The 26,756-nt window shown below is 38.1% G+C and overlaps 1 protein-coding gene across 1 annotated transcript; it reads right to left on the minus strand.

Annotated features, from left to right (window-relative positions):
• Positions 1 to 1,534: 1,534 nt before the first annotated feature.
• Positions 1,535 to 26,407, minus strand: CIP2A (cellular inhibitor of PP2A). Its single transcript, XM_015644663.3, has 21 exons — positions 26,225 to 26,407; positions 25,057 to 25,204; positions 23,697 to 23,809; positions 22,014 to 22,108; positions 21,295 to 21,391; positions 20,224 to 20,346; positions 19,930 to 20,072; positions 19,106 to 19,181; positions 17,832 to 18,059; positions 17,150 to 17,309; positions 16,173 to 16,314; positions 15,346 to 15,445; positions 14,339 to 14,457; positions 11,656 to 11,848; positions 9,401 to 9,475; positions 9,207 to 9,317; positions 8,262 to 8,458; positions 6,254 to 6,358; positions 4,358 to 4,440; positions 3,720 to 3,859; positions 1,535 to 2,662 (listed from the first exon to the last, which is right to left on the minus strand). The coding sequence occupies exons 1-21, from the start codon at positions 26,324 to 26,326 to the stop codon at positions 2,492 to 2,494; spliced, it is 2,721 nt and encodes a 906-aa protein (XP_015500149.1). The 5' UTR covers positions 26,327 to 26,407; the 3' UTR covers positions 1,535 to 2,491.
• Between the last annotated feature and the right edge of the window lie 349 nt (positions 26,408 to 26,756).

Genomic DNA, 26,756 nt, shown 5'->3' on the forward strand with positions numbered 1-26,756 from the left:
CTCTAAGAAAAAGGAGCAGAGAACCTCTTCTTACATCTTCACAAGAATGTTGAACCAAACCTATAAAGCTGGGTGTCTCAATTTCAGTGGAGTCTGTCCCATTTTTGGCTTGCACTTACTCCAGAAAAGTGCACTGCAAGATAATTCTAGACATGTCCCTCTGAATCAGGAAAACTGTGAACATAAAAAAGAGCTATAATATATCCTGACCAGCAGCTAACACTTTTGGCACTGTTGAATCCGTAGCATAAATGGTTTCTAGATTTCTTTATTCAGAATTTTATATTTTGTTTACACCATCACCAAAATAAAACCTACTGGTCACCGTGAGCACTAAGTACTTCACGAAAAATCTGTCCAAGATCACAACAGCTGTTCATTAGGTTGCTTATTTTAAACAGGCCTCCTTTAGCAGCCCTTACATTTAGGATCCTTTCTACTTCCTACAGCAAGGCCATGCTTTCAATTTGTAAAGCTCCGAATTCCTACTGTTTGTGCAGGACATTAACTTCAACCTGAAGTTAAGAAAATTCCAGCTGAAGTTTCACAAGGTTGGGAGGAAAAGGCTTTTTGTCTACATTAAGTTGCATATGCTAGCACAAATACCACAGGACAGGTATTTTGGCCACACTACTACCACTACTAATAAAAAGCTCTGCCTTCTTTGTAACAGAGATAAGCATGGGGTGAGGGGGAACAATGAAAGCTGGGAATTGGTTCAGGTAAAACTTCCCATTCCATCTTCCATGTAGGTGAGGATGATCAATTGCACTTAATTCAAAAGTGAGAGTACCATTCCAGAGCCTGTTTTATCCCAGAGGTGGGAAAGACTTCACTAATAGATCCAAACAGCAGAGAAGGAAAGCTCCCTAATTTCAATAAAAGACAGAGATTTCACAAGGGAAAAGCAAATGGTGGGCGCTGTCAATTGGAATCAGTGATGAATGAGAGGTGAAGAGATGGAGAAGGGGAAACTGAAAGCCTAAAATAAACCACTAGCAGGGAAATAGAAAAAGTTCAAAGGATGCAGAATCAAGACTAAAGAGGAGCGCTAAAATGAAGACAACACACAACAGGTGATGAATTAAAGCCCATCCACTCCAAACCCTGTTTTTGTGTCATTATTCCCAATAAGCACACCAAAAGTGAAATAGACAGCACAGAAAACACATAATACTGAAAAAGAAATACACATTTAAGGGTATTTTTAGGCATGAGTGAAATAACATACAAAGCCATATAGAACCACATGCTAAATGAAAACTTTTCTCCAGATTATACAGAATAAAAACTTTCAGATAAGAAGTACTGGAGTGCCTGATATTGAGACATGAGGGTGCTCAGAAGTAAGACAGCACAAAAGTCTCTGCTTGTAGAACATGCAATTGACAACCTGACATGACACAGATAATTAAAAATCGACTATTGCAGAGCTATTTTTTGTGCTGGTGCCAGCTACTCCCTGCACTGAGAAAGCCTGTGGGGAAAGGGAAAGAAAGTCCAATAGCCCAGTGGATATGGCACATAACATGAGTATGGAAACAGCACAGGGAACTTTATTACAAAACTATTTTGATTACAGAACTGGTAATATCAAGATTCCTAAAAGTAAAACCCCTTACATAGGTACTTTTTTGCATGAATTAAGTATAAAAATCTCCAGGTTTTTTTTTACAGTAAAAAGAGGAACATATATGTTTTAAACAAGATTTTAAGCAGACATCAATTTATTTGCTAGTTCCATTAACCACTATTCATTACCATTTGGAAAAACACTGCCACAAAAGAACACAGAAATGCTGTCAAATGTCTTGATGTGTCCATGCATTTATTTGCTATGCAACCCAGAGTTCAGTTACACTTGGCTTAGAACAGCATATTGAAACAGTATATTTTTCCAGTGGAAAAAAAAAATGAAAATCAATATTTTTATACTCTGGATTCTGTCACACAAATGCTAAAGATTAATTTACCATTTTCTGCAGACATGTACCTTATTGCCACCTTACTCTGGTAAGCAACTTGATGTTTTCGCCCCCTCATTCCACCATTTGACAAAGTCAAACTGGCATTTATCAATTTAGTTATTAACGTGCTTGGCATTTCCTACTAGAATTTGTTTACTTGAGCACTTTCTGGTAGGAAGAAAACAACCCAAACAACAAAACCCCTCCCAACATTTACTTACCCCTTCCCCATGACCAAGAGACTTAAAGGGAAAGAACCAAGTCTGCAAACTTATTTTGACACTAGAAGTTTTTAACCCATAACCCTGACAGTTTCTTTCCCAACTGAGTTTGCAAAACTCCAACAAAATCCCTTAATTCAGCAGCTCATCAGCAGCTCTCATAACATTTTTGTTGCTGACCTTTCTAAGCAATACCTGCATTATGCAAAAAGGCAACAGAACTGCACGTGTTGTGTACAAAGCTGGCAGTCATCCCTGTAATTTAGCTCAGTTAACAGAATACATGAAGCACAGGAAAGAGCCCTACAAACTGAGGTTCACTGTTTCTGCACTTAGCTTGCCAGCACTTAGTTTGTGAATTACTGCAATCATGAGGGAGTGTTTGTCCAATTCTTCCTTCTGCAGATTTACAAGTGCTTCTTTTTCTGCCAAGCATTCTTCCAACTGGGATTTTTGAACTTCCAGAGAAGATGCCTGCAGAAACAAACAAACTCTTATTGTTTCCTCCATTACCAACTGAAAAACACAGAGTACAGTGAAGGCTGAGTGGCCTGGTGGTGGACTTAGGCAAGTAATTAAAAAGCAGTCTTAAAGTTACAAGCTTGTTTCAGAAATCTCTCTCAGCTATACAGTTGGTATACATGAATGATTACAGCTACTGCCACACTGCAAAATGTTGGATACCATAGGAAAGCACCAACCTCTTTGTTATCATGGTGCTACCATCCATTTCATTTCAAGCATCACACCAGTAAATATTTACTGAGATAAAAAAAAATATTTGCTGTATACTGGATAATATTGCCTGAAGAGATTAAGCTTTTGCTCCCAGGAAATGGAAATACAGTTAAAGTGTTTGTCAGACTGCACACTTTGCATTTGCTGATCAGGTTGCATGTGAAATTAATCTCTACCTTGTGATTTTAGAGGGAGCCTTACCTGCAGTCCAAGACATGTAGGTTGCAATGAAACTTGAGGGGGGATAGGGGGATGGGATTATTTTTTTGTTTTGTTTTGTTAACATTATCTTGTTAACTTGATATAGCCAAAGTGGTCTCTCTTTTGAAAAAAGACATTTTTTTCTTGGAGATAAAAATGGTTTTTTGTTAGAATTTCAATGATCAAAAGAACCCCAGGTGGATTTTTGTGCATACATATGTGCCTTAATTCAATGTGAGAAAGGAAGGGAAAGCAAGCTGACCTACATTTTCATTAGTCAAAACTACTGGAGAGGATTTTGTTACACTCTGTTATTTAACATTATGCCACAGGTTTGGAGGGTTTTTCTCTTCCCAACATTATGTGCTCACACACTATGCCTAACAGAGCATTATGCATTAGAACTTGATCCTGACTTAAAACTCAAGAGATACACAATTAAGTTGAGAGAATTTGTTCTTGTCCACTACTACATCAACTACTCTAGAGTCTTTAGGTATTTAACCACCAGAATACTGATTTACCATCTCTGTCACTTAAACAGATACCTAAAACTCCAATCTCAGGAATGCAGGCGCAAGTAATTCCTTACCTTGACACTCAGTTCTTCCCTTGCTTCCTGTGTTTCATTTAATTCCTTCCTAAGAATATCGATGGTTTGTTCCATATCTGTTTTTTCTTGCTGTTGAGTTTTTATTTTTTCTTCCAGAACATCTATATTCTGTTGCAAGGCTTATGAGAAAGAACACATTAAAAGATTGGATGCCAAACTTAGAAAACAGACACTGCATTGGCCTCGGAAACAAGGGGCTTTTTTTATTAATTTTTTTTTAGGCTCAACATGGCTGCTAATTGAATTACTGAGTAGTGCCACCTACTGCTAAACTTTAGTGGTTGCTTCCAGTCATCTGCAGAAAGAGTTAAATTAAGCTCTTTTAATTTGCAGTTCCTACAGAAAATAGTTCTAATGAACATGTTGCAAGAAGATCCTGAAGGGACACACTATGCAGAGGTTCAATGAAGTCTGGGAAATCAGCTTCATGCATTCTTTCTAAAAAAATTAAAATTTGTATTTGTTTCATTCAACTATTAAATTCTGTACCTGTGGTAACTTTTAAGGTTTACAAGTTGCTTGGTAAGATACAGCACCTTATCTAGAGCCCATAATAACAACGTCTAGTTAATACAGTTAGTTGTCTAGCTTTAGTGACCTTTAGGTAGGTGACTTACTTGATATTGTGCCATCTCTCTCCTGTAGCTGTTGCTGTAATTCATTTCTGTGATCCTCACTTTTGATTAACTGTGCAGCAGTGCTAAAAGTGCAGAGAAATAAATTTTAATGCTTAAAATGAGATATGCCACCATGTCCCTATCCTAAGAAGCTAAAATGATTTTTGTATTATTTCCAGTTGCTTTCAAGAGCTTCAAGTCATCAAACCTATGTATGTGCATAGTATGAGCAGAGATAGATCTTGTTTCCTTCCTGCCACCATGACACAGTCACTGCCCTTCTCTGATCATGGTAGGAACTACTGAAAAGGCTGATACCTGCAGCACAAAGCCCAGAAACCAGTGCCTTTGATCACAGACACAAATAATTTAAAATACTGTGGCAGAGCTAAAATTGTCATTCAATACAAGTAAAAATCCCTGTCATTAGTGATTAAGATTGCTGAGGTTTCAGCTCTTACTATGCCCCTGAAGAGACAATGCAATCAGTAAAACCAGTTTCAGGTATTATCCCTGCAAGGAAAAAACACCATTCTGAATGTCTCCTGGATTGTCACACAATACTTAAAAGTGACCACACCATAAGACAGTGTCACAGCTTGTGTACAGGCCTGCCTCAGTTCTCACTAGTTCGGGTAATGCTCAGTTTCCACACCCATTTAATACAAAGGTACTGGCATCTACCAGCAGAACAGCTCTAACATGAGCACTTTACACTGAAGCTAATCTACTTTTGCCATTACCAGCCAGATTAATTTCTAAGGCATATACTCTACTTGCTGCTTGCCTTGCCCAGATAGCATCTGATGTCATTTTGTTTACTTGTTTATCCACTTCCTATCTCACAGTTTCTAAGCTGCAGCCTCTAGCAAGAGGGAGGGATGTATATTTCCACAGTCTCCATTTCTGTGGCAGTTCAAGAGTATCTATATAACAACCTGCTCCTCTAGACTGGCATTAACAAGGGTCAGCTTTTATCAGAATATCTCCTCAATTACCCTGAGCTGCATATTGTAGCATTAGATGTAAGTAGCCAAATTTATTCAGTAGCAAACTAATGTATCAGTATGAAAATTTTCCATCTGAATTAGAACTCAAGGCAGTGATTTGGACTGCTCTGATTACTGACAAGGCAAGAGCCTGGAAGGGTGAAGTGAACTTTGCAAGTAAAACCAAGAATAGCATTTTATTTCTCAATGGAATACAAGGCCTGCTTATGAACATATTTTGAAGACATCTTCAGGAAAGCTACATATTAAATTAAATCTGTCAAAGCAGAGCCCAATATTCCCTTTCACAGTGGTGAAAGGTATATCAGGCCTCTGTTTTAAGCCAGCAAAAAGGAAAAATTACAATTACTCCTCAGGAAGACATAGATAATGCTAGTTTTATAGTTGAAAGAAGATGTTTTATACCACAGGCAGAATACCATCCATCACGACTTCTAATATAACTTACAAATATTAGTAGGGTTGGTTGTTTTGAGTTTTTTTTCCCCAATTTGACAATATTAAGAGAAAACTTGCAGGCTAAAAGAGAATGCACAGAAATCTTTGGGTGATAAAAGCATTGAAGAATTCGAAAACAACCAAAATAACAACTCCACACTCTCCCAAGTGTACCTAAGAACTGGGTCATCATCTTTCTCTTCCTACTATTGCTCAAGTCTGTCGACATTCCCTCACCATCTCCAACCAATTAAGGAGCAAAGAAAATAAACCACCAAAGTCAGTACTACAGATTGTCATCCAACATAAATGTATAAACCAACCACGAAGCATCTTTGGCTTCCTCTAACTTCACTTCTCAGATGTTACTTATAGCACAGTTTAAAAACTGAGACTAAAGTGCTATTCAGTTTTATTGTCCGACTTGTTTTAAAAAGCCTGAACTTACCTGTCATTCTGCTGCTTGAGTGACTCATTTAGTTTCGTCATTGCTTCCACTTGTTTATTTAGGGAATTGCATGTAATCTGTAGATCTTTATATTGTCTTTCATACCTACAAATGAAATGTAATTGCTTTGAAGAGACCTTTTATTCTAATAGTTTGCTAAATAAAAATATTTGACATGATCTGTGCAGTCATTCCACTCAAGTAACAAGCAAGATGTTTTTGGAAGGGGAGGGGGGGTGTTCAGCTGAGTGTTTTTTGGTGACAGCTGGCTTTTAGTGTGTTAGATTTTATGGGTTTGTGTTTTTTAAATAAACATACTTAGAATTATAGAATCATTTAGGTTGGAAAAGACCCTTTAGATCATTGAATCAAACCATTAATCCAGCACTGCCAAGTCCCCCACTAAACCACGTCCCTAAATGCCCCATCTACACATCTTTTAGATACCCCAGGGAGGGTGACTCAGCCACTTCCCTCGCCAGCCTGTTCCAATGCTTCACTTGAAGAAAACAGACAAACAAACCAGCCAAGCTTCAGAGGATCCCTTACATATAATGAATTATTCATGAACAGGAAGCAACCTCCCTCCAATAGAAAACTTTCAGGAATTGACAAAACTCTAAGTACCTTTAGAAGTTTGCAAAGAGCTAATCTATAACAGTTTGTGTGTGTCAGTCATCTTTTAAGGGACCCTTTATGTTAGTCTATGACCTTGTCTTGTGATACTAAAAACTGAACCTACTGAAGACAAGGCAGTGTGTAATTAATACAGGCTTATGAGGCAGATTTCATGCTCTAAGCAAACTTTTTCCTACCTTCCTACCAAAAGGCATATTCTATCCCCTGATGTCAGTTAACTGATTGTTTTTAAGAAACACTGCATTTGAAGCATGAAGGTTGTTTTAAAAATTAATTTTTTGTTTTAGAAACACATTGCAAGGATGAGAAAGTTTTGTTCCTAATTTGGAGAATTCAAAACTGTTAGATACTAGAGGCTGATTTATTTCCCATGAATTAGACAATACATGTTCACAAAGTGTATGACTGCATACAATTCAAGCAAAAAATGGAGGCACTTCAACAATGACACAGTGTGACATGTCATAGACACAGCTAGACACTTATTCAAGAAATCTACTAATGGAAAAATTTTTTATACATTTTCCTCCTACAATGACTCCTTTATTTGCAGCAATATGCTTTCACACTTGTGTAATAATGCTTGCTCCCGTTACTAAGCAAGAAACTTGATCTCAATGTTATCAGCTTCTTTGCCTTGCTGACACCTAGTGACCAGACCAGCTCATGGGAGCTGAGAAATTAAAACTCTTTTAAGTCTTTATTCTTTCAAAGCACATTCTAATTTCAAATATTTTCTATCTTTATGTACTTTGTGTGTCTCACGTATTCTTTTTAGCTTAAGATCCCAAAGAAATAATGCTTATAAATAATTCAGGACACACAATGTGCCTCCTTCCTCTGTACCTCACTTTTACCTAATGCAAGTCAAATTTGGTACAGACTTGACCAATGATGCCAAGTCCTACATTATGCAAACATACTGATATTGGCTCTTTCTCCAGAACTCTTGCAAGATTCTTGCAAGAATGTCATCAAGACAGCACATAAGATCAAAGACAGACATTGAAAGCATGGTATAATGCTAACAGAAACTAAGCATTGTTAGTTCTGTGTCTTATACAACAATGCTCCCTTTTTATACAAAGTTTGTGCTATTTCCTGAACTGGACCTTCAGCACCTACAATTCAGTTCTCATTCCACTGAAAGCTGAATGTTAATATATTATGTTAAATGCAACATAAACTTGAGTTCCTGAATGACTTAGGTTAACCTTATTGAAAAGCATATAGAAGAAACATGAAATTAACTTTTCACTTAAAAACATGACACAGCATGTAGTGTTGCTCCTCTAATGTGCCTAGCCCAGTAAAGGACATCATAACTCTTTTTAATGAAATAGCTGTTTAGAGATCCTACATGTCTTACCTCTGAATAAGATCAAGAGATGATTTTTTTAGTACTTCATGCTCTTCAGCAACTGCCTGCAATTTCCTGTTGTGCTGAAAGAGCTGTTCAATATCAGTCTGTGCCTTTTCAGATTCCACCTGTTGAGCTTTCAGCAAATCATTTAGCTCTTCATTTTTTCGTTTTGCATCCTTCAGCATTGCAGCAAGAGCTCTTGCCTTTGAGTGGAAAGACAGCCCCAAATAAAAAGAAAAAACAAAGCCACATACATTAAAGGGAATTTTGTTTCTCAAGCTGTATTAGGCATGCTTGAGGCTATAGATCTAACACCAAAATGTCACCATCTACACTAAGAGAATAAATTCTCTCACCTACTATTAACTACAAATTATTTGGTTCTTTAAATTCCTTTAGCTCTTCGTTTATAGATAAGGTGAGGGAAGAGGGAAGAATAAAGTAAAAGAGGATACATTTTAGCTACGGATTTAGTAACCAGTAGCACAATCTTTATTATAACCCTTAAAGAATATAAATTATTCTCACACTTTTCAATGTGCAGCTCAAATACAGACACCACAAAAGGAAACTTTATTTGAAAGTTCACCTCTGACCAGCGAATCAAAAGATACAAACAGGAAACAGTTTTTTATATACCAGCAAATTCTATAGAGAATTCTAGTAAGTGGATTGATTAATTTTTAATATTGCTGAATTAGTGCTAATGGTTAATAAACAATAATAAGCAGAGTAGGCTGGTTTTGTTGACTTCCTGTAAGGGAAAGGACACTAAAGAAAACTGTGCCAAAGAACAATCCAGAGGCAAACAGGATGTTCATGGTGAAAATTAAGACTGCCCTAACTTGCAAATGCAGCTAAAAGATAAGCAGTATAGTTTCCACATGCAATCACAGTTAAAGCTACCCAGGCAATCACTACTCAGTCCCACCTTGAAGCTCCTCTACTCACCTCAGATTCAGCCTGGGCTCTCTGACACCGGTACTGAGCCATCAGCCTCTCAGCCTGAGCCAGAGATACTGCCTTTACTTCCAGAAGATCCTGCAGCCTCGTTTCCTTAGACTGCATATAGGGAGAGCATTTCTCATTAACACTTTCTGAAAGGACCAACCACAGCATCCCCACACACATTAGGCTGTACTCACCGCTAATGCCAACAGCTTCTGCTCATAGACATCCATTATGTCAGATATCCTCACATCAGCCAAGGGCTCCTTCATCTGTGGAAAACTTTTCCAATTACTGATATTGGAAATTTCTACTTACACAAGTAATGTGTGCCTAAAGAGCTCCATCTGCCACTAGGCTTTTTAAATTCTCATTTTTGTATCTGAGGCTATCTACTCAAAGGTATCTATCTGATCCTTGAGAAAAGTTGAACCTTTTAGGCTTAATTGAACCTGTTAGGCTTAATAGGAGTCATCTACAGAAGACTATCAGTACAGCACTATAAAAAGGTAAAATCACCATTTGAAGATCATTCCCCTTGGTCTAGTCTTTGCTGGAGAATTAGCAGGCCCCTCATAGGACACCTAAAAAAAATCTGCCCTAACATTAACAGCACAAAATGCATATGGTTAAAACTCCTTGTTCATACTCCATGGCCTTCTCAACACACAAATGAAGAGAAAAGGCCCAGGAAAGTTTTTCTAGGATACTCTAAGGATACTATTGAGGACCTACAGAACCTACTGTGTTAACCCAGCAACTTACTAGAGGAAATGCACTGTGTGTGGCACAAGTCCTAAGTGTTTATTAAAGGATATGCCCAGTCAAGTGAGAATGCTACTTAATGATTTCAGGATATTTTCTCTTAGTCAGTGCTGTTGTAACAACAGTTCTGAGCAGCTGTTCACAGATGCTGATGCACAACCAAGTGCAAACTATGCCAGCTGTTCATACATTGAACAACTACAGAAAAGCCACCATCTCTGCACCATCCTGAACCACTATGTAAGAATGATGTTTGCAAATTAACAGGTGACCCTGTGGAGCTCCAGTTCTCAGCTCATTTTTCTGTCTCTAAAGTATAAAACAAAGTACTTGCAAACTTAAAATAGCCAAAGGACATAGAAATTACTCTAAGAAAAGCTCTAAATTCCCTTCATTCTCTCTGAACAGTGATACTGTTCACTATGAAAAGTGTTTTCTCCATTATATTTTTACAAGCATTTGAGCTTCACACAGTATACAGACAGAACTCAAGTACTGGATATTTTAAGTGAATGTGTATATTGATTTTGAATTACTAATTAGACAGTCTAAGAAAAGAATCACTCAACAATTCATCAATTTTTTCCCCTTAAAAAAAATCAAAGTAGGTTTACAATCTGTAGCATTACTGGAAGCTGCTGCATTAGTGCTGTGTAGGTACCTGTGGTTGCTTTGATTTACATCAATATAAACACAGCAATGCACCCACAGATGTCACGTGCAGTCCTGAAAAGGATGATCAATGGGAGCATATAGTGGCAAAGTAAAAAGTAAGCCAAGGAAGACTCATCTGGCCTTTTTCACTGTTATTCTGGCATCTGACTGGAGCTGGTAGCTCTCTGAGTTTCACTTTTATCAGTTACAACAAAGAGATAAGAGTTGCAAAGCTAAGGCTGGAGGCAATACCACTAATACAGATATCAAGCTCTTATTGATAAACTTTCTATTCATTTTCCTAATTTGCACACTGTTCTTTTAAGCCAAAAGAAAACAGAGTCAACAATCCACCTCTCAGTCTAAAGCAGCTACAAAGCAGCTAACTTGCTTTGAACAGAAAAGGGAGAGGAGATATATTCAGTATCTGCCAGGATGGCCCACAAAGCAGCAGAACATGGTATGTGGTGCCTGGTCAGGTGTCTCATTCACAATGCAAGATGCTGCAGAGAGAAGTAAAAACTGCCTTCTGAGATAATAACAGCACCTTTCCAAGAAGGCCACAAAAGCTGAATTGCAAATGCTAGAGTCAGCTATAGCCAACAAAAGGAGAATGTCAGTGTGTGTGTTTAGGCACACAAGAGATACACCACACTTTTCTAAAGCAGCTCAGCATCTCTATTTTATTACAGGCTATATCTTAGGAAGCAGAGGGAGGAGGTTCCTTGTATGTCCCAGCTTGTCTCGGCAGTTGGACTGTACCTGGCTCCTGCCTCCACATCTGACAGCTGAGGTGACTGGAACCCACTGGAGAGGGCCCTCAGTAAGGAGCCCTACCTTCAGTAGTAGCTCAATATAGCATCTTTAAATTCTGCTCAGGAGCTCAGTAAAAAGAGCACATTTCAAACAGACAGGAATCTAAACAAAACTTAACTGTTACACATACAGTAGTCTGACACTTTGATTTTTATTTCCATCCCTCCCAGTAAAAAAAATGTCAAAAGTTTCACAAGGGTATATAAATTCTACTAACCTCTAGTCCAGAATGAAGTTTTTGTATTAATTCCTCAATATTTGAAGCTTTGGATTCATTACTTGAAGGATAGGATGAAGAACACATCACTGAAGTAGTGTTGATCACAGGTGACTGAATTTGGATTCTCTTTGCTGTGTGCTGCATTTCTTGTTGTCTGTAGGCATTATTTGCTGCAATGCTTTCACCCAGCCTGTATAAACATGAGGCTATTAATGACACAACCTGCTACAAATAGCATTACAAGGATTGAAGAGAAGAACAACTTCACAACAAAATTAAGTCACATTTGCATTACCATACATTATGAACATGTGTATTGGACATGTGCTCAAACTGGCCCGAGATACAGAAAAAGGAAAAACAAACTGTGTATCATGGCTGACTTTTAGAGACAAATACAGAATCTCATCAAAAAGGTCATAGTGCTCAGCTCTTTTTGAGCAAAAGATCATGTCTCTTATGAACCTGAGAAACAGGTTATTTCACCTGTTATTATTCAACTTATCTAGGCCACTGTTTGTCTCAAAGAAGATTGAGGAAGAATTTAGTAATAATTTTTATTGAGCATAAAACTAAGATTGAATCAAGAAATGGCAGAATGCAACCAATAAACCTCAGTCTACAATTTTCCTTGTCTGCAATTCTATTTTAAAATACTGTATTGAGTACAGCACATTTGATTTTGTAAAAGTAGGCAGTTAAAAGTGATATCTGTTTAAATCTGTATAGGGAAGAGAACTAAAAACTTAGAAAAAAGTAATTTCTGCACCTATATTCCAGTGTCTGTATGTAATTTGTGGCAGGTATTTTCAAGGCAGGTACCAATAACATGTTTCAAACAAGAATGGTAAACAATAAGAGCTGATTTTAGAGGCACCAGCTATAAAATTTTTGCTCTTGATAAATTCCTTAATTACTAAGCTATCCCAACCACTTCATTGAAGTGCTGTCTCAATTGCTTCCTAAGTGGGCATAACCTATTTTTAACTTGCATTTATAGACATGTTATTTGGCTGTTCCATTGTACTATTCCAGACATATCTGATTGTACAGATCCTTCATTCCTTCAGCCAGACATTTCATTACAGGCCATTATAAAAATGTTTCTTATATCCACAAGCCTATATAATTATAGAATAATTAAGGTTGAAAGGGACACATCTACAGACCACCTAGTTCAACTCTCCTGCTCTTAGCAGGTTGCCCAGGACTATGCCTTGTAATTTTGACTCTCTCAAAGGATGAAGTCTCCACAACTTCCCTGGGCAATGTTTTCCATGTTTACTATAAAAGGGTTTCTTTTCTGATATTTAAAGAAATCAAAAATGTTTGTTCTTTTAATTCAGTTTGTGCCTACATCTAGTGGATACCACTGAGAAGCCTGGCTCTATCTCTTTTGTTCTATTCTATCAGACATTTCAACTCACTGATAATAACCCTGCAAGTCTTCCCAAAAGTAAGCAAACTTAACTCTTGCTGTCTCACCTTGTGTAATACATGCTCATACCTCAAACCCTTCACTAGACTCACTCTAGGCTGTCCATATAGCTCTTGCTCTGGAGAGCCCAGGCCTGAACACAACACTACAGGTGTGGTGTCACCACAGCTGAGCAGAGGGGAATGATCACCTCCTTTGCCCTGTCTTCAGGACTCTTCCAACAGCAGATCAGGGTGCTACTGATCATCTTTGCCATTCTTGAAGACATAAGTTACACTTGTTTTCTTCTAGTCTTCAGGAACCTCTCCCAGTCACCAGGAATTTTCCAAGACATTCTGGAGTGGCCTTGGAATGAAAACAGGCAACCCTCTAAGCACTCAAGGGCACATCCTGTCAGGTCTTCTGGACTTCTGTACACCCAGTTAGTTTAAATGTTCCATAACCTGACACTGTGCCACCCATAGTATGCCTTGCCTCCTTTGGGAGGCTTTCCCATTGCTCTCAGGGACATTGCTCTGCCTTTGGGAATCCTTGTTAGTGAAGATCAAGCAAGGCATTCAGTTTGTCAACCTTATCAAAGTCTTTTGTCTACAGGTCCCCTGCCCCACTCAGCAGAAAGGCACACATTTTCATGTTTGGCTTTTGCTGCTGATGTAATGGTCTTTCTTGTTGCCTTGACATCTGTCAGGTTCAACTCCAGGTTGTGATACAATTTAAAATATTTTTTTTGGATTTTACTACATTTACGGGAGTAAGGATTCCATCAGAGTTCCTCAATACCTTTTCCATTGTTTAAACCACCTTAAATACTACCTGAACTGCCATCTGCCTGTGTCTTACCCTAGTCTGATCTTTCTTGGAAGCTACTGCAAAAGGGTGAGCAAAGCTTTAGGAACTGAAGAATGACACATCTGATAGAGTTCATTAGAGAGAAATCTGACAGAATATTCGATGCACCCCAAATTCCAAGCACAGACTTCAGACAAATAAGTACTTAGGGACAGGAGTCAATTGCTCCTCTGCTCTCTAGGAGCTGACATAAAATGAACACTATCAGCATTGTGAAGGCTTCCTCTGGCCTCCAGGATCACTGCTGTTTCATAAGTGCACATAAAGCAGAAACAAAACAATTTTTCTAAATTTTCTGTCCCTGATGAGCTGAAAATAGTACTCCAAAAAACATGAATATCATTAAGCCCATAAAAATGTCAAATCTAACCAGAGTATCACAAAAATAATTACACTATGGCAGGAAAATCTGGTAAGGGTGCAGCCTCAAACAGTATTTTAAGCCCCACTTGGACTTGCTCTCCATGGTTTGATGTTAAAGCAAATGTCAAAGGTGTAATCAAGCGCTGATCCTAAAAAAGAAATTAGTTAGGTCAAAACAAGATACAGCAGACAACAATAACAACAATATCAAGGCCCATAGACACAGAAATGTTTTATTCAAAACTTAAGTTACATTCTTAAAGTTTGCCCTTCTAAGTTTCTGAGCCTGAAGTCCACAAAGACAAGTGATTTTAAAAATAGCTTATACTTCTGAGTATTTAAAATAATTTTTTACATTAAAGGCAACACAACAGGTAAAGAGGCTGGTTAATTCCTGCAAGTTTTCAAGTGCTTGATACTCAACATGAAAGGTCACTAGCTGAAGTTATAAAGATTAATCATGGACTGTAAAGCTCATTGTTACCCATTAAATTACACAATTCCCATTCTAGATGGAAAAATCTCCAAAACAGCAAGAAGTGTTTGACTGTCTGGATTGTTTTTCCGTCTATAATGTAAATTACTAGTAATTTACTGTAATTAAGGTATTATCTGACCAATAAGTGCCAGAAACTGTTTTGGCCATGCAAAGTTCCAAATTAGATGTACATATTTAATAGTAACCACCCCACAAATAATTATATTGTTGTGGTAATTCTTTTCTGGTTTGCTGCCTTTAAACTGAAATCATAATGCAGTCTTAAAGTCTTACCAGGCAGCTAAAATATGATTTCATATGCATTACCAAAACAGATGACTGGAGTAAAAGCAAACTACTGTTTTAGAAGAATTAATAGTGAAACAACCTTTAGGAATTGTGCATAAGGGACTGTATTTTCTTAGAAGCTTTACCACTTCAGAGATAACCATGCAAAACAGTTATAAGTAAAACTACTTATAAGTAAACTACTTATAACTATAAGTGCAGTGACACTTTATTTCACAGATACATTTCATAAAACATTTTAAAATCATACCTGTAACATTTTGTAGAAGCTGACCTTCATACCAGGTACATCCTGCTGCAATTTCCTCATAAGATCAAGCGTTTTCAAAATAATATCAGCAGCAAGTTTGCTTTTAAATATCCAAGTAGAAAAAATTGTATGAAAAAAAAAAGGTGAGATATGTCAAATCAGTACTGACAAATTCAGTCAGTTTAAAAGAACTAATAAATACCTTCACAAAGAAAATAAATATATCTAGCAAGGCAACAATGCTAGAACCAAAGACATCATACTGAGCTCCCTGGACATGTGCCTGAGCTTCTCCAGCATGCCAACAATGAAGACAAAAACACCACTTCCAAGTTGAAAGTGAGGAGGATTTAATTATAGGTCCAATTATATTTCACTGGGTTTTGGCCATGTAACTTATAGCTATATTGACTTTTAGGTATAATGACTCTGAGCCAAAGGAATGTGTATTTAATTTTCAGTGCAAAAACTGCCCTCCATAGTGATGTGTGATATTTTGGAACTCTATATAAAATCAAAATGATAAATTACATGCCATGAGCATGTAATTTAGTAAGCTTTAACTTGGATCAGCCTGAACTACTATATGAGGTTTAAGGTCATTGTTCCACATAAGTGGATCTCCAGCTTATGCCAAAAACATTATCTGAATGAACTGACCAGCAAGATTACTTTTTATTCCACAAAAATCCTAGGTTTGATTTAATACCAATATTGACTTATATGCATTTAAATGATACAACTAGCATATTATTTCCATTGCAACTATATGATAACTCTCACACCAGTCATGCTTAATTAGATTTTGGATAAATATGTGTGCTCACCACATTTTAGAGTCCCCCAATTTTGTCCCAAAACCGGTATCAATCCCACTATAAGGAAACTGGTGTTCTATCAGATATGTGCACTGGCTGGCAGTCAGAACCTTTGAGACATGAGTTTTCAGTGTGTCGTCTCTGCAGAGCAGTAGGGAGAGTTAAGAATAAATTGGTATTGGCATTGGCACCAAAAGGCAACATTTTGTAATAATACGGACACAAAAGTTAGGGCATCAAAGCACAAGAGCCTCTAAAAATGCTTTTAATACCCAACAACATTAAGAACTGAAATCATGCCTAACTGAGATGTCAAATAAGCTTCACTTTTCACATAATTGTTGGAAACAGACAGTGAAGAAAAACCTCAGTAAAACAGGTGGCATAAAGAAACACAGTGAACAAAAGGCAGGGACCAGGGAGTCCCTAATACAAGAACCAGGTATCTAGAAGTGATCTAGCAGGAACTTTTCCACAGAACTCAGCTTAGATGCAGGACTGTACCCTGCAGTCATGCCCTTCTTACAAAACTTACTGTGGACACTAAGGACTCAATGAGGAGTGTAAAATTGTATCATTCTAAATTATTTTGCTTTTTTCCTCTGATCTAAATTTGTATTGTATTTGGCTGGGAGTTTCACTTGACTTGACTAGGCAACAATACTACATGAATCAAGAAGATGGCCACCCAAATTCCCCACACAATTTATATAGAAAACACTCATCTTCATTTTTGATCTACAAAGTGCTTCTGTTCTGTTGAATAGCCACAACATTTTATCCTGCACCACTGTATTACAAAATAATTTCACAGCAATTAGAAAGCTACTCTAAATCTTGCAGGATGACACTTCTAAGTAAAATTAGGGCAGTTACTGTCATTAGAAGTTATTCAAGTGACCCAAGCTGGACAAGTCTTAACATTAAGAGCAGATCATGGTGGAAGAATAATGTATCAGCTGCCAATAAGTACATAAAAAGGATATTTGTCAGGACATTAATAGCCTTGACCATTCTTTCACACTTTTTCTTCACTAATAGCTCATCCACAATCTGCTCTGGCATCTGAAGATGATCAAGAAGAACAGGCAGCAAAAGATCCATAAAGTGTTCAGCTGATTTGCCATTCTTACTGTTAATAACATCCTGTAAAAAAGACATTTCATTTTATGTCAATATTTAAAAGTACAGCACAAGGAAGCCAAGCTTACTCTACCCCTTCCTGTACAGGTCTGTGTTCCTGCTTTCTCAGCCTCTTGCTATTTCAGGTTTAAGATGGCTGACCAGTATCATACTGGAGGAGGAAGTTTAAAGGGAACAGAAACAGCAGGAACTTCCTCATTTCTGAAAGTCCTAGAAAGGAATTCTGGTAGTTTTCTAGCAGCCTTATGACTTCATAAACTGCCATGTCTTCCACTTACAATGCAGACATATTTCTAAAATACTTCACATCTTTAAAAGAACGGTTGTTGTATGAAGTACATTTATTTCAACATAACTATTTTACAATGAAATTTATTATTATATTGTATTATATATATAAAATAATATTTATTATATTATTTATTTATTGTTTTGTATAAGCTATTTTTCAAGTCAAATTATAATAGTTGTTTAAAAGTAAGAGCTACTAAGAAGCTTTTTATACTCAGTTATCAGTCCTGGTACCTCAAAAATCTCTTTGAATAGCTGCAGTGCTAGACCTGAACAGTCTTCAGAGCCTTCCAATGGTTGGTTTGACAAGTGCACCAATGCAACAGATGGTTCAAAACTCTTGGAGCGAGTGACAAGTCTGGTGTTTCCAGAGACTGGCAAGCCAGCTGGTTCCAGTATCGCCTGCCGCAGGGTGTGACGCAGTTCTAGCACAGAGCAGAAGGCAAGCAGCAGCTCTAAGATCTGTGTGAAGTGGAGTTCAAATGCTTTTAAACCAAGAACTTATACAGAAACTGCAACTCCCATAACACAGCTCTAAAAAGATATGCAAATTCTATGCAACTCCTTTTAGCACTTGAAAGTTCTGAGGAATAATTTTCTTTCTTTAAAGCCAAGTCAGCAGCAGAAACAGTTCATTGGAGTGGTGAAGACTTGTGTCAGTATTCAGTGTATTGCTTTCTTCAGACATGACTGCTAGCTAATGATACAGTAAAAGTACAAACATGTATACACTCAGCATGAAGAAAGCTATCAAAGAGAAAACATTCTGAGACAGGAATGGATGCACACCCATTATCTGAGCATGGAAAGAGAAAACCACCCTGGAGAGCTCCTTGTCAATATGCCTCTCTAAATAAACCAAATAAACAACAACAAAAATCACACAGAGAGAAACAGTAGCATCTATTATTAACTAGTATGTGTAACACATTCATCGAAAAGAGCCCCAGATGTGTTTCACAAATATATTTTCATTTTCATATTTCATATTTTAGCCTTTAGTGACAGATAGCCAATTTTTCATTCACGTAAAGTAGTAGTGAGACAAAGCTGAACATAACAGTTCACTGCTTAAACAGAAGTGGCATCTATTCAGCTAAGGTGAGAACACTTACCTCTGCGTGTTTGAAATTAGCATCAGGGCTCCCTGATCACCAGTTGAAGTTTGAGAAGTATTAATTCAAGGTTTAGAGAGCAAAGGGAAATACACTGCATTCCTGGTAAATACCAAAATTTCTTATTAACCAAAGCACAAAAGGTGTTTATGTTGGCTTTTTGCCTTTATATCTGTTGCCTGAAAGCAGACACACAATCTGGCCAAAACCCCAACATTACAAATTCAACCTAACAGCCTTTTGAATAACTAGAAAATATAAACTTGTGAATTCTCTAGGGCATTAAAGAACCCTGAAGTCAATGTATCTCATTACCAACCCTTGTACACAAACAGAAGAGAAACTTGATTAGGATTGTAGCCTCTTAGCCTTTAACTGAAAAAGTATAAATACCTTAGATGATGAATCAGGATCCCTTCCATGAAGAAGGTCTAACACTTGACCAAGGCAAGAGGTAAAGTGCTTGTATCTACAGCATGCATAGAGAAGAAAAAAATTATAAATACAATTGAAATTTCAGCACATTTAGACATTTAAATCAAGTGATGAATGAAAATGCCCTCTATTCTTCTTACCCCCAAACACCTCAAGTACAGTGATAGTTTTGATAATTTAATTTCTACAAAAAAAACAAAACAGAAAAGAACAAAAATGAACAGCCCAACCATTGAAAAAATTCTAACAATGAAAGCAAATTCCTTAAAATAAGTTCTGATTTTTCATCTATTCTTACTGCTTGATTTCAATTGAAAATCAGCACCTAAATTCTGCTAGTGGAATTTGCAGAACTACTAGAGTACTAGAACTACTCTCCACAGAACAACTCTAACACCCCCCCCCTGTAAAATTATTACTTCTTGCAACTTCAACCATACTATTCCACTTCAAGAATATACAGCACTTTAAAAGGCAGGATAGCTACTCATCTTGTTGTCTGACTACCAATACTGTCCAGATAAAAAATTACAGTACAGGGTGTTCAATATTTCTTCAGTGACAATGGAAAAAACAGGGTTTGAGTCTCACTTCTGTGTCAAACTAGTAACTCAACAACCCTTTAGGTTCAGATATAGCAGTTATAAATATAATCAGCTAGCAACATTCTAAAAGCATCTTGGGATTTTTTTTCCCAGTGCTTGGTTTAGAATTCAAATAGCATACAACAGATAAACAGAACTAGAGCTTAGGAAAAATAGTTTTAGGAAATGAAGCCATACCTGGCAAGATAATCTGCAACTTTGGGGTTCTTCAGAAGATCCATGAGTAGATCAACAGAATATTTTCTTGTCAGAGTATCTCCATTTACAACAATGTTGAATATTAACTGAAATGTCTGATGGATATTTCGAGCGTGAAAGAGCTAAAAGGAAGAAGAAAGTTATGTATAGGCACATATTTTGCTGGGTGTCTTGCTTATTGAAACTAGCTGGAATTAGAATTTTATTTGGCCAGTGTGACAGTTGGTTTTATCTACAACTTAAGAATAGAAACAACTTCAAAGACTCACTTACTTTTTCTCCTACTTCTTCATTTAGAGTAAGGCTTGATAATATCGAAAGTGCAAACACAACCATGGTCAAATTGCTATGGGCCAAGAAACTTATTAAGGTACGATAGAAACTCTTCACATTATTCTACAACAAAAAGGAGAAACAAAGGTATAACAAACCCACCAAATTTACAGGTTTGACATATTTATACATAAGCCATACAAATAATGAATAATACAAAAATAAGTTAGTATGGTAAGTTCTCTAGGTAAGCTATTTCATTGTTCTCTACTGCACAATACTGGCATTGATGTTAATGTTCTCTTTCAAAATCTGTAAGGAAAAACGAGAAAAAACACCCCAAAACAACAGAGAACCAATCAAGGAAGAAATTCCATTATAATTTAAAAGAAAGATGAGAAAGTAATTTTGCTAAAGCCTATAAGAGAAAATAATCACTGAAAATTGACTCCCATCCCTTCTCTGATTAATGATCAGAGCTGACAATAGCTTCTCCTGGTTTTTTGCCCCCTGCCTCTCCTCCAAGGTAAACAGAACAACATTTACATTTATGTAGATTAATTTCTCTTTCTGAATTAAAAAAATGTTTGCACTGATTTATGAAGATGCAGGAACCAAACAATTCAGATATATATATGTATTTGAGGATTCAAGGGCCATAACATGAAAATCAGTGCTATTTTATTGATTTATCTTTTGAAAGGCAAATCTCCATCTTGCTTACCAAAAATTCATCTACTATAGTTTTATTTTAATTACATTTAGTTTTTCTACAGAAGAATGATCAAATTTTAAATTCACCTTTCAGTGGCAGAGAACAGTTGCTAAAACTAAACGCATAAAACAAGCCAGGGCACAACAACACAGCAATGTAACAAGGGAGAGAATACCCAACTTCCTGTTCTACTGGTTATTTTCTCCAACATGGGAGAAACAACTGCCCATTTGGCAGAACAAGCAGGTCAGGGTTATCACTGAGAAAAAGTGTTTAAGAAGTACTAAGGTAATTACCTAGAGTTAATTATCTTCCCCTTAAGACAGAGAATCATGACACCAAAACAAAACTCTTACCGAAGATTTTATTTGACTTTGAATAGACAAGTTGTGACGACAGAGGTTTGCCAGGAGTCCTAAACATGGTACTGTTAACTCATCTTCAGTGGATTGACTTAAAAGAAAAGCCCAAAAGATGTTTTCATTGAAGCATCTTGAATTTAATTACAAGAAATTGTAGGGTGGGGGCTGGGAGAGCTAGGTAGTTGGGGGACTTTTAGCTTGTTTTGTGATGGCAGGAGCTTGTTTTTTAATGAGACACCATTTCACCATGCAAAACAAAATTCAGATTGTAATCCATGCTGTGTGGGCAGCTCTTAACTGAGTACATCTGGAAAACCCCTAAGTATTAGAGATCACTGCTATCAGAGGTCGTTTATTACACGTACTTCTAAGATTCATTAGATTTTTTACAAGGGCACTTGAATCATATTTTTATTAATCTAACAAGTCTGCTTCTAGTGACAAGAATGAATTTCCTCACGGCTTTTCTCTTAGCTCCCTGCTCCCAGAGGTGTGGAGGTGGGCTGAGGCCAAGTAGTATTCCACCACCCAAAGTCCCAGTCACTGCATTTGACAATCTGTAACAAGGACATGGTTTTCAAAGGAAAGTCTGTTAACTTCAGAGCACAGCTCACTCTGGAGACCAGGTTAGAACAGTACTCTAATGGCCTTCAGAAAGTTTAGAAACTTAGTTCATTGTTTCCCATAAGAAAAGACACCGAATACACACTTACACACGATGCATTAGAAACAAAATCAATCCATCGATGTTGGTGCCAGCACAATAGATGGGAATGTTGTAGGTTAGTCTCTGCAGCAACTGAATACCCTGAGGAAACAGAAAGCTGTTCACATGCCTGTCCTACACCATCCCAGAAGGAATGTTGCAAAAGAGGAAACTGAAAGGACAAATATCAAAACATCATAACTTTTCAAACTCCAACATTAACAACAATTACACAAGCTGCTGCAAGCACATTGTAATGTCCTAACATACTGATGTACTTAGTAAAAGCCCAAAAAGATTATTAAGACTTTATTTTGACAGAGGAATTACCATTTCAGACCATTTGATGCCTCAAGTTTTAGCTTTCATATTTTTCAGATTCTGTACTGCCTTGGTGTGTAACTCTGAGCTACATATTAATTGTTAGTAAGTTCTCTTCACAGGGTAGATAGACAAAACAATCCTTTTCCAGCCCGAGAACCAAGGACACTGTTGCAGCTTCAAGCCCAAAAAGCATAAATGGCAAATTGAAGAGAGCAAACAAGGAGGATGGAACTTCATAACCTGAAGCAGTGATTGGACAAATAATTCTTTCTCTTGTAGAAAGGACGTTTACAGCAAAACAGGTTTGCTCTAAAGACTGCCAAGAGATCTAAGGGTAGCAAAGACCTTCATATAGCACTCTTCTGAATATAACTGAAGTCAATACACTCAAACATGACAAAAATCACAGCAGAGGTTAGCAGTTAAAACAAAACCTTGCAATTTAGACATCTAAGAGCTTAACGTCTGAAGTTTGGATTTATCTGGTGGCTACAAAATCTCTCCTACTGACTTGCCATCACTTGGATCCCTAGATCTTGTGGTACTCCTAGTGTTTTGACAATTAAGCAAACCACAAGAAAAGGGATATTTACTGGATGCCTAACTTATTTTCCACAGAACAAGAGCCACATGACTACTAATAAATTAATTTTCTGCTTTTCAGGAAAAGACAAGTGACAGTAGGCAACAGCAAGTATTTGCTGGAAGCTTAGGGAACAACCTGGGCTTATTTGAAAAAAGTAGAGAAAACTTAAAGGGCAGATTAAAATTGGTGAGATCAAACATTCACTGTAAGCTTTGATTAATACAGCACCTGGCATACACTGGCAGATAGCACTAACAGCAACAGAGGAGGCCATACATGGTCTGCAAACCTCCCATGAAAACAGGCAGCCACACCTTTCCTTTCACTCCTTCACAGTTACCTGTCAAAGTAGTGATTAGACAAAATGATCTCCAGTCTTGTGTTATGAAACAGGCTTGTGTCAGGAGAAACAGACAAATACCTCAACTGGAAATCAATCTTCTGAGCTCTCAAGCAGTGACTTCTTGAAATTATTTTTTAAAAGCAGCATTTTTTTGGGTTGGTTGTTATTTTTTGCTTTGTGGGATTTTTTATTTTTTTTTTGGTTTTTTGATTAGAGCAGGTGAGAAGTACATCAAGATTAAAGAGAGCACAAAGAACTCTATAAATAGTTAAATTCCTGTCATACCCACCTCATACAGAAAATACAGTGAATAGATATGATCAACTTTCCCTCGACACATTATTTCCAACAGAGTTTTTGAAGGGTTATTATATGCATACAGTATAATGTTTATTATGCAACAGTAGCCAAACATTATTAAGCATTAGTTCCTTTACCTGTAATAAGACTGGGTCACTCAGATTAGTAGAACTTCGATGAACCACTCCTGCCAGCACGCTGGTCAGATTGTAGGTGTCCTGGAGAGCTTCTCTGGTCTCTGTGTCTGAAGCTGGAATTTAGGAATTATTAGCAAAAACCCCATCTAATAGCAAAAGAAACTGTTGTATTAGCTACCAGCTGAAGCAGAAGCCAGTCTCTAACCAGTTCCTCATATATGTTTTAAAGGTAACCACAAATAAATGACAGCTCCTGTGCACTTGCCTCTCTACCTCACTTCTGGACTTACAGTTACAACACTAACCCATTTCCTTAGGATGCTTGGACACTGAAAGAATAGTCTAGCTCCTACCTACCAAGTTTCATTTCTGAGATCTTGAAACCTGCACTTCCAAGGCTTTGATCTTAAACTCAATGAGCTCAGTTTCTTGCCTCATGCTACGGTGGAAAGGTAGACTCAAACTGATAAGCTGATAGGGTTATCTAGCATTAGTTACATAAATAAATAGAAGCCAGTTCTGCTTAGGCAATCCTCAAAGAGATACAGCAAAACAGGTAGAGCAAGAGGACTTAATTCTTAAAATTTTCCAGACTGAACCCCAGCAATAATTTTACAGTAATTGTTTCAAAAACATAAAAGGAAGTCAGAGTAGCTTAAATTCCATGAATCAGAGAAGATTAACAAGGGAGCATCATAAAGGACTCAAATATTGAAAAACTACTTGTATATGATGAGAAACAAAGCAGTGATGGGATAACTTATCTCTGTATGTGTAGGTCGTGCTCTGAGCACAGAGCTCCCTGGACAATGAAGTCCCATTTCTAGTAAGTAGACAGGGGAAAAGACCCCAAAAGGCATCTGAAAACACAAGCAAAAGGCAGCAGAACTTCTTTTGCAGTTGGGAAACCTGATGCACATAGGCCAGGCTATTAGAGAGCTCACACTGCCAGCAAACACTCCAGTGAGAGAGGTAAACTGAGGTGATGACAGTTGAGGATGTGACATGACTTCTCCCTAATCCTGCATACCCTAGCCAGGTTTCTCACTTGATAAAATATGTAGTCTTTTCCAGCTCCAAAAATAAAGGACAAGAGAATAATTTGTCACCCTACCCAGTGGATAAACAAATTCTGACAAAGCATGATCATTGTCATTCACAGGGATGGCTTCAAATTTCCTTCTCACTGCAAAACTTCTTAACAGGTGGCTTAGCCAAGCACTCCACTACGATGAAAAATACTTTGTCTTTCACATCTTATACTTCTTCCAAGACATTCATCACCCACGCCACAGAATCAGCATCTGTCTTATCTTCCCTTGCCCAGACAAAAGATAAAAAGTTCAGATGCAAACCTTACCTAGCTGTGATAGCAAAGTAACCACAGACAAGGCCAGAGAAGGTTTTATATTAGTGTCCTCCAGGAGTTCTACAAGGCAACTGACACATTCACTAGGGAGAATCTGGTTTGAGGCAAAAAAACGGGTAAGCTTCAGTCCAGAGAAAACCTGGAGATGAAAGGAGAGAAACAATCTTACTTACTCAACTGCAATAATGTAACTGACATAGAAGTCCAGAGTTGTAGGAAATACATTTTGTCCTACTTGACAAACTGAGAATGTAAGCCACATTCTAACGGGACATTTATGTTCACATCTGCTGGGGAAAAAAAAACCCAAAACCAGGAGTAAAAGAAAAAAAAAAATCTGTTTGTCATTCCTTTATGCATGGAAAGTACAAGTTTATTTATTTTGAAAGAAGAGCCCAACAGATGGCTCAACACAAACACGTAGCAATCAGCCTGCCTTGCGAAGGTGTGGACAGGGACCCAAAGGTGGCACTCCCCGGGGAGGAGCTGCAGCAGTCAGTGCTTGTTTTGGGAGCACTCTGTGACTGGGATGGAAAAATGGAACCTGACCTCGAGGAACCCGATATAAGAAAAAGCCAAAAATTATACACCTTCACACCAATACACGATTTATATTTCACATAATGGAAACACATCATGATGATTTTGTGTATTCCCTCTGTGTCTCTTAAAAGAGATATAGAGAAGAAAACAAAACAAGATACTAACTCTCATATAAACAATCTAGCAATCAAATAAATTTCAAATTTATAAATATATATAATAAATAAATAAAAATAAATCAAATTCTAACAATCAAAATAAATTTGAATTTGAAACAGGTAACTCGGAGATTAATTCAAAGGCATAACACAAAGCTGTACCTGAAGATCAGGGAAATGCACTGGCCCACCTCCTAAGCAGAAAACACGTTTGAATACGCGGAAAACTCCAGACACGAGATCAATTCGTCATTCACACGCTATTTTTTAAACTTTGAAATGATGCATGCGGGCCAGAATTTTGGGGATAAAGAAAAAAATAAATCCCTCTTACACATACAATCTGCTTGCCCTGGGTGCATATAGACTCACAACACACCTTTGTAAACACACCGTAAAACATTATCATAACGGACACCACAGCCACCCCCCGGGCCCGGGACGGGCGCCGCACCTACCTCCACACTGCGCTGCAGGAGAGCGGCGTTGTGCGCTGTCTTGGCAGCGCGGTACTCGGCGGCTGCGAGGAGCAGCGCCTTCATACAGCCCAGGGCGTCCATGGCGGCCCGGCCCCTCAGACGCTCCGCGCTCGGCCCTCACTCGCATTTCCCGCCGCCGCCGCCATCGTGACGCAACAACCACTGAGCGCGAGCGGCCGCCGCGCGGCACCACGGGAGACGCCCCCGCCGCCATCTTGCTTAAGGGCGGCAGGGGCGGGCAGCAGCCGCGGCTTGGGGGAGGTGGCGAGAGCTGGGGGAGGAGCCGGGGGAATGCGGGCAGCGCGGGCGCTTGGATCGATGGGGGTGGCTTCAGGGCTCGCCTGCCGTCGGGGCGATCCAAAGAAATGCTTTTCCTAAGCGGAGCTCTCTGTGGTCGGGGTGAGCTGGTTCTTCCAGCCGTCCAGCCTCTGGAGGGCCGCCTCCGATTGGAGCTGGCGTCGGTTCCCACCTGGCGCCGGCAGTCCTGCTTCGCCTTCCTGCTGTCATTCCA

The sequence above is a fragment of the Parus major genome, chromosome 1, assembly GCF_001522545.3.
Source record: "Parus major isolate Abel chromosome 1, Parus_major1.1, whole genome shotgun sequence".
In the NCBI taxonomy this organism is placed as follows: Eukaryota; Metazoa; Chordata; class Aves; order Passeriformes; family Paridae; genus Parus; species Parus major.

Excerpts from the sequence above, each read along its gene's own strand:
- CIP2A (XM_015644663.3), bottom strand. The coding sequence starts at position 26,326 with ATGGACGCCCTGGGCTGTATGAAGGCGCTGCTCCTCGCAGCCGCCGAG. Across the intron at positions 21,392-22,013 it reads TTGTTTCTAATGCATCGTGT|TCAATCCACTGAAGATGAGT; the intron begins GTAAGTGTGTAT and ends TTTTCTTTTAAG. Across the intron at positions 3,860-4,357 it reads GAGAGATGGCACAATATCAA|CCTTGCAACAGAATATAGAT; the intron begins GTAAGTCACCTA and ends CTTTCTCATAAG.